Raw genomic sequence first — 9187 nt, 5'->3', positions numbered from 1 at the left:
CAGCCATATTTTCTGTATTGAAGCCCATATTCAACTTTAATGAGCAACGCACTGTGTGTGTGATTAGGTTTCAGGCTTCAGTTACACTTCTCTGCTTCTCTGAGCGCTGTAAGTCACCCATAAACACCGGCATACATACATGTCGCACAGCAACACACGCACACACTCACTGGCATATTGTAAAGCATTATTAATGTGTACAATGTGTATATGAGTGTGTTGAATTGTATTCATTAGAGAGACAGGCTGCTACAGGAAGTCAGGTGAGCATTTGTGGATATAGAATATACAGTACCGCTCAAAAGTTTGATTACATTTTTAACATTTATAATGTTACAAAACATTCTATTACAAAAAAAAAAGCTCTTCCTTTGAACTTTCTATTCATCAAATAATCCTGGGGAAAAAATGTGTCACAGTTTCCACTAATCCAGCAAAACTGTTTTCAACATTGATAATAATTAGAAATGTTTATTGAGCACCAAATCAGCATATTAGAATGATTTCTGAAGGGTCATGTGACACTGAAGACTGGAGTAATGACTGCTGAAAATTCATCTTTGCCATCACAGGAATAAATTACACTTGAATTAAAATAGAAAACAGTTATTTTAAATTGAAATAATATTTCACAATCTTACTGCTTTTTGTGCAGCCCATAAATGCAGCCATGGTGAGCATAAGATACTTCTTTCAAAAAAATACTTGAAACTTGCCCCCAAACTTTTGAATGGCACGGTAAAAACAGTTTGACCAGGTTTCATAGCTATATTTACAATGGTGTGTTGGTGACATTGTATATATGTGTGTGTACTTCCGCTTCAGAGCATTAATGTCATTAGTGTTCGCTCCAGTGGTCAGCCCTGTGTGGGGAAGGCTGTCTGTTCTGGGCCGCGGTTCATCACTGTAGATGAGAGGGAGGAAAAGTGGGAATAAGAGCAGGACAACCCCCTAACAACAATAATAGTAATCTTTGACTCTCCTGTCATTGTATTTATCCTGATTGTGGTGCCACTGCCAACAGCAGATAGTCATGATAGAGAGCTTAACTTACTGCTAATGCCGTTTGATCTGGTTAATTGATGTGTGGAGATGGTTAGAGCATCTGTGGATCTTGATAAGAGTCCATCTCCTCGATATAGCCCAGGGACAACAGCTGGTCACGCAAGGACGAATTCCCCCTGGAGCTGTGGACTGGGCTGAATAAGCCTCCACTGTCACATCACACAGCCGTCACTCTGATGTTAAACAGGGTGGAGAGGATAACACGTAATAGTTAAAAGGAAGCCGGAAACTGCATTAGAGGAATCTGAGATCCTTATAGGTATGAAATGCATGGAGTAGCATGACTGCCTGGTGTCTGAGCCTTGAATGAAAAGGCCAGATCTTGCAGAAGTGTGTGCAGTAGACATGAAAGAGTGATACCAGTGTTGTTTTTGGTAACTAAAGTAAAAAACTAAAGTTTTTTTCATTTCTGGCAACTAATTGAAATAAAATAAGTTGAAGTACTAAAATTACTAAAATCAAAATGTGTTAAAACTTAAATTTAAATAAAAACTGAAAATATAAAAATAAAAGGAAAGGAAAAGGAAAGGACGTGACGTGTGAATTTGTGCACTGCATTTAAACCATCCAAGTGCACACACACAGCAGTGAGTAGTGAAACACGCACACACACACACACACACACACCATGAACACACACCCGGAGCAGTGGGCAGCCAATGCTTCAGCACCCAGGGAGCAGTTGGGGGTTCGGTGCCTTGCCCCCCCCCCCCCTACAATCCCTGCCGAACCTGAGACTCGAACCTGCGACCTTCGGGTTACAAGTCCGAAGCTAATTCAAAATATGAATACATTTACATATAATAATAGTATATAAATAAATACTAAAATAACACATACATTCAATGATTAAGCGTGTTGATTGGTGTAACCCTGTAAATGGACAAATCATGGATCAGATTTTTACAGTAAGCATTCATTTTCTTTGCCTAATTGGTTTCCGGTATGGAGCTGTTGCACTGTTAAAACCATAGCTAAAAATAAAGCGGATGCTCAGTCATGCCCCTGCTGTGTTTGGTTCCAACCCTGCTGTTACACACCTGTCTGTAATTTTCAAGAGATCCGGAAGACTTTAATTAGCTGGTTCAGGATTTTCCCTGTGGCCTTTTTTGCCATTTTTATTGATGAAACACTATAGAAAGCACTTAAAATGATTGGGAGAAGAGGGGCCAGCAGGATCAGGAAATCACTACTGCTCAAAATGTCAGATGCATGTGTGCTAACAGCTAGGCTATGGTTCAGACATTTTTTTTTAGATAAAGCACCTCTGGTTTTAGTTTCAGAAGTGATTCTAGCATTATCACATCTCCATATTAGATTATGCAATGAAAATGGACACTTCCTGTAAAATCGGATCAGTTTTGGTCTATTCACGGGGTTCTAAGTTCAGAATGACTCACTAAATGTGTTTTTGCATTTAATTTGGCAACTGTTTAAGAATTTTAGGAAATGTATTCAGCCCTGGATAACAAATTTTATCCCATATGTTTTGTTCAGAACTGGCTCAGTGATGTGTTGATCTGGTGAGAGTGATCCTGCAGTCAGCTTTATCTCTGCACAAAAGTGGGAATCAATAAAGGTTGCTAATGGAGACAGGATTTTCTTCCGTCACTCCTCAAGGCTGCTCAGACATTGTTATATTAAGTTGCATGTCTGAGGCTTTATGGGTTTCAATTCATAGAACATGCTATTGTTGTAGCAAAATGAAAATCCTACAGCCTTCAGACCTACCCTCTGCAATGTTGTTTCTCTGTGAAACCAACAGGTTTTGTGTCCTCTAACATTTGATTTTGAGGACAAACGGCACTGTCGAGACATACAGCCCTGTAAAGCGGGCAATGTGTCCCTGCAAATTCTCCCTCTGACTCTGTAGAAGTCATTGGTGACAAACTCCTTCAGTGTCTCCTTCTGTCTCCAGGCCCTTGGCATAGCTGTGAGCCAAGGACATATTGATGACTTATGGACATATTGATGCAGTGACTCATGATTCCTATTCAGCAGAAGATCTGTGAGCAGGATGACTGAGTCTGTGAATGAATGTGTTTGTGAATGTGTGATCTATGCAGTGGTTGGATGACTAAACCTTACGGCAAGTAATTCACTCTTATGCACGAAAGCAGACAACTAGAGAAAGGTACAGCACTGTTTCGGTTTTATTTTACAGTTTTAACCATTATATTATTTCTCAAAGCAGCTTGAAAAGGGTGCAAATATCACCAAAGTAACAGAGCAGGGAGCTAAGAATAAATTCGAGTACTAAGAGCTGAGGGAACACTTATAATAATGCTACAATATCAAATACAGTGCTGATAATGTGGAAGTGAGAGTAGCCTAAAGTAAGAACTAATCATTTTTAGACCATAAAATGTTACCCCCTGGTGTTCTGCTCTGATTGGTTACACTGTGTTCAGCTGCAGAGTTTGTAGTTTTAATATATTGTAGATTTTTTCACTTCAAAACAACTCATGAAACTGCTTATACATTTTAGTTTGGAGCCACCGTAAAAGAAAACATAAATTTTTGGACTTTTTACTCAAAACTTTAAAGAATAGTTTTTCTAAAAATGAAAATTTACTCACCGTAAAGCTATCCAAGATGTAGATGAGTTTTGTGTCTTCATTAGGAAAGATTTAGAGAAATTTAGCATTACATCACTTGCTCACCAGTGGATCCTCAGCAGTGAATGGGTGCCGTCAGAATCAGTCCAAACAGCTGATAAAAACATAAAAAGAATCCACACAGCTCCAGTCCATCAGTTAATGTCTTGTGAAACGATTAGAAACAAATCCACCTTTACATCATTTTAACTTCTAACCATTACTTGTGGCCAAAATACTAGTCCATAATACAAACTAAATGCAAGAGATACAATGCTACATTTCTCCAAATCTGTTTGATGAAGAAACAAACTAATCTACATCTTGGATAGCCTGGGGGTGAGTACATTTTCAATAAAGTTTCACATTTTGTGTGAACTATTTCTTAAAAGGTAATGAGATCTTAGTGCATTATAAACGAGTGCATTTATAACAACTAGCCCAGGTTTTTCCTGTCTATAAATTAACAAAAAAAAATCTTGATATTAGAAAAAAGCATTTAATGGATATGTAATCTGTCAACTACCTAATTAAACATATTTACAGGCCTATGTGTAACATGCTTTCTGTAATGCAAAGTGTTCCAGGTTTTGTTACTACAAAACCAGCTGCTCTCCACCAAATCGGTTCGTTAATTAGGGAATTATTGGCTCGGCTCGAAAGCAAAATAAACAGGGTAATTATTAGAAGGTTTGTTAATTCTAAGGCGCTTTGTTCCTTTAATTCCGTTTTTTCCAACGGCGACGTTTTATGATCACCTGTGAGGGGCCGGACATGCGCGTTGGATGGATGGATAGATGGAGGAGGGAGGCGCACAACTCTAGACCTACACCCGCGCGGAGAGGCTCTGCTCTCGGGATGCGCGTTATCGCCACAGAGACCCTCGACTGAAATGGAGAAACAAAACGCCATGCATCCAAAACAACCACGGATACCGACGCCGTCGCCTTATTCCGGACATTAAGAGCCGTATCGCCGCGTAATTAGCTGGAGGGAGGGGGATTAAAAGGGAAAGGGGGTCGATCATGGGGAACGAAGCGAGCCTCGAAGGCGGCGAAGGGGCGCTCGCTGGATTACCAGCGGGACTCGCACCTGATGGGAAGGGTGGCTTCAAGATGCCCGCTGGGGTGGAGGCAGACCTCAGTAATCTATCTGAGGAGGAAAGAAAGCAGCTTGTGGCCGCTATGGCCAAAGCGCAGTCCAGGCAAGTTGAAGTGTCTATAAATGTTTGCCGTAATCATGATGATGATGTCCGTCCCTCCAGTGCCGGAGCGCTTGCATTGGACGCGTCGATGATGTGCTTGTGTTTTGATCATCAGGGCACTGCAGGTTGGCACATCACGACAGCAGCACCGATGCAAAACATGATCACACCCATTCACGCTCTTGCTGCATGTTTCCGGCCGTTTTATAGCGAGATATTTAATCCAGCCCAATTTTCAGCCATGCATATGGTTGCAATTTAGTACCTCCTTAGTGCACTTCTGTTTTATAGCTATAAATATCGGTTTAACCTGCCGCTGATTTGAACGAAACGCATTTTTTATAATTAGTATCATCATCGTTAATATGGTGGGACACTGTATGTGCACAGTGGAAGGGCATAGTATTTTAATGAATGTAGTTTTCTTTAAACCACCTTATTCAATCCATGCAAGACCATTAGGAAAGATTTAGAGAAATTTAGCATTACATCACTTGCTCACCAGTGGATCCTCAGCAGTGAATGGGTGCCGTCAGAATCAGTCCAAACAGCTGATAAAAACATAAAAAGAATCCACACAGCTCCAGTCCATCAGTTAATGTCTTGTGAAACGATTAGAAACAAATCCACCTTTACATCATTTTAACTTCTAACCATTACTTGTGGCCAAAATACTAGTCCATAATACAAACTAAATGCAAGAGATACAATGCTACATTTCTCCAAATCTGTTTGATGAAGAAACAAACTAATCTACATCTTGGATAGCCTGGGGGTGAGTACATTTTCAATAAAGTTTCACATTTTGTGTGAACTATTTCTTAAAAGGTAATGAGATCTTAGTGCATTATAAACGAGTGCATTTATAACAACTAGCCCAGGTTTTTCCTGTCTATAAATTAACAAAAAAAAATCTTGATATTAGAAAAAAGCATTTAATGGATATGTAATCTGTCAACTACCTAATTAAACATATTTACAGGCCTATGTGTAACATGCTTTCTGTAATGCAAAGTGTTCCAGGTTTTGTTACTACAAAACCAGCTGCTCTCCACCAAATCGGTTCGTTAATTAGGGAATTATTGGCTCGGCTCGAAAGCAAAATAAACAGGGTAATTATTAGAAGGTTTGTTAATTCTAAGGCGCTTTGTTCCTTTAATTCCGTTTTTTCCAACGGCGACGTTTTATGATCACCTGTGAGGGGCCGGACATGCGCGTTGGATGGATGGATAGATGGAGGAGGGAGGCGCACAACTCTAGACCTACACCCGCGCGGAGAGGCTCTGCTCTCGGGATGCGCGTTATCGCCACAGAGACCCTCGACTGAAATGGAGAAACAAAACGCCATGCATCCAAAACAACCACGGATACCGACGCCGTCGCCTTATTCCGGACATTAAGAGCCGTATCGCCGCGTAATTAGCTGGAGGGAGGGGGATTAAAAGGGAAAGGGGGTCGATCATGGGGAACGAAGCGAGCCTCGAAGGCGGCGAAGGGGCGCTCGCTGGATTACCAGCGGGACTCGCACCTGATGGGAAGGGTGGCTTCAAGATGCCCGCTGGGGTGGAGGCAGACCTCAGTAATCTATCTGAGGAGGAAAGAAAGCAGCTTGTGGCCGCTATGGCCAAAGCGCAGTCCAGGCAAGTTGAAGTGTCTATAAATGTTTGCCGTAATCATGATGATGATGTCCGTCCCTCCAGTGCCGGAGCGCTTGCATTGGACGCGTCGATGATGTGCTTGTGTTTTGATCATCAGGGCACTGCAGGTTGGCACATCACGACAGCAGCACCGATGCAAAACATGATCACACCCATTCACGCTCTTGCTGCATGTTTCCGGCCGTTTTATAGCGAGATATTTAATCCAGCCCAATTTTCAGCCATGCATATGGTTGCAATTTAGTACCTCCTTAGTGCACTTCTGTTTTATAGCTATAAATATCGGTTTAACCTGCCGCTGATTTGAACGAAACGCATTTTTTATAATTAGTATCATCATCGTTAATATGGTGGGACACTGTATGTGCACAGTGGAAGGGCATAGTATTTTAATGAATGTAGTTTTCTTTAAACCACCTTATTCAATCCATGCAAGACACCAGGGTTATAGATTGAATTAAATATAAGCATTTCCTTGAAAAATATGAATCCATACTGACAAATATCCGTCCTCTGTGTATCCAGATATCCGTTGCGTTCTCCATGCACACTCCATCTTCCTCCTATGGGCTGTGTAGGTGATGTCATGAGCAGCTTTGGAAAACACTGCCTGAGAATAACACAATTCTATGAAAATTCGATCACTTGAAAGCACGCGATCGACATTCAATTTGACATGATCTCATTCGTAAGCTAATTGAATTGTGTCTTTAAAGTTTCTTAGGCGTAAATTTGTTATTTTTACCCAAGCGCAAATGGGGGGAGGGGGTATAAATATTAATATGACTAAATATAGCACTGCAAGCACAAATGCCATCATGCTCATTGATCGCTTTTGCTTATTTTTGGGGAGCGTGCGTGTAGTATTACACCTGATAACAAGGACTGTGTTACAGTTACATGTATTATATATTGTTCGCTGTCCGTGGTGCTGAAACGCTTGCAGCGATGCCTAAGTGAAGAGCGCCACTCGATCAGAAACAATACGAATATTGGACATGGCGTGATGATCTTTTATGGGAGGCTGAATGACAGGACACTCAAATATATGTTAAATAACGCCCATGAGAACCACTAACCGTTTAAGATGCTGTGCAGAACAGCCACTGAGCTAACAATAGTGATGCACTGAAATTAAATTGACGCTTGGCGGTGAAAATGGGCCAAAAACCAAGAAATTTTACTTTAAATTAGCCTTTATTTTTGATAAATAAATTCTATTAAAATGATCATATTTTGATAAGTAATTACACTTCTTTTTTTCTTCAGTTGGCATTACTAGAATAACATAAAGGCCAGAGAAACTTTACAGATGTAAAAACTAACATCAGGCTTTTGTTACTAGATCTGTAGAAATAGAGCACAATGGACAAATGCACTAAAAGAAAGGTGGTAGGTTGCCTTGTGACAGTCTCTGTCTTCTTACATGAGAGGCGGGTTCTCTCTGTATTGAGATGCGCTAAATAGCCTTATAGCCCAACTGCAGGAAAATCCTATTTATTAAAGCACTAATAACCAAGAGAGCAGTCTTCTGGCATGGGAACTTTAATACCCTAACTGGGAAACTCAAATATGTTTGTTACATTTTTGAACACAATATGAAGGTTATAGGTAACCATTGGTATATAATTTGAGGGCATATAATATTAATTTTGGCCTTTTTTGTGGCTTTAAGTTCTGGCACATCCTTAGTTAGCCTTTTTATATTTCTTTTCTTTCACATTTAATTGTGATTAAAATATTGACAATTAACATTGTTTTTGACTTCTTCTGTGTGTTTTGTTGCTGCAGTCTCTAAGAATGAATAAACTATTTAAATATTGTTCAGTGACAACAGTAATAGACTGCATATGTATTGTGGATATGTCTCAATCTTGTTTGTCTTACGTTTTTTAGATTTACAGTTTTAGATTTACATTTTTCTGCTGCATGAATTTTGCTTTTGATTTGATTGTCTGAATAATTTGCATTGGCCTTTGAAATTTATTTTTGTAATTTATACAGAATAGCTATTAAGTAAATAAAGTACATTTCAGTTCATCACAGATTTTTCCAAATCTATATTGGCTTGAGACTAATGAATGTGAAGTTGACCTTATGTCTGTTCACTCCACAGGCCACCAGAGACTCAAGCTGGTGGCACCAGAGTCCCAGCAGGTCTCAGTAAAAGTCGGACTGTAGATGCATTTGGAGAGGGGCCGCCTCCCAAGCCAAAGCCTGGACGGAGCCCCTCCTCCCTCAGCCTCCTTGAGTCACGTTTCCGGCAGGAGCCCAAAGACCCAGAACAACCACGAACTGGCATGTTCTCGTCTGGCTTCTTGAGTGGGGCCAACCCCCTGAGTGCGGTCTCTTCTGCTGTCTCCTCTGCCAGCATCCCAAAGTTTAGTTTGTTTGGTGATGATGAGGAAGAGGTGCCTGCAAAGCAGGAAGGAAAGCCTCCTGGCCCACAGAGTGGAGTGGGCAAGGGTCCTCCGCAGCAAGGGAGTAAGCCACCTCAGCAAGGTCCACCTAAAGGACAGGGGCCTGAAGGTAAACCTGGAGGTCCTGGTCCCCAACAACAAGGACCCAAACCTGGTGGACCAGGACCTCAACAAGGACCCAAACCTGGGGGACCAGCAGCCCAACAGCAGGGACCTAAAACTGGGGGACCAGGACCCCAACAG

At 41.0% G+C, this 9187-nt stretch overlaps 1 protein-coding gene across 1 annotated transcript in view; it reads left to right on the top strand.

The window, feature by feature from the left end:
- The first annotated feature begins 5993 nt into the window (after window positions 1-5993).
- The window catches only part of LOC107560734 (protein piccolo-like), a 54022-nt gene continuing 50828 nt past the window's right edge, over window positions 5994-9187 (top strand). Inside the window, exons 1-2 of the mRNA XM_016244990.1 lie at window positions 5994-6506; window positions 8641-9143. Coding sequence (XP_016100476.1) covers window positions 6328-6506; window positions 8641-9143 — 682 coding nt within the window. The 5' untranslated portion in view covers window positions 5994-6327. The remainder of the gene's footprint in view (window positions 6507-8640; window positions 9144-9187) is intronic.

Source organism: Sinocyclocheilus grahami, unplaced genomic scaffold (assembly GCF_001515645.1).
Source record: "Sinocyclocheilus grahami isolate Dianchi unplaced genomic scaffold, SAMN03320097.WGS_v1.1 scaffold740.1, whole genome shotgun sequence".
NCBI lineage: Eukaryota > Metazoa > Chordata > Actinopteri > Cypriniformes > Cyprinidae > Sinocyclocheilus > Sinocyclocheilus grahami.
Note: the sequence above shows the minus strand (reverse complement) of the source record. Positions and strands in the feature narration are given on the sequence as shown.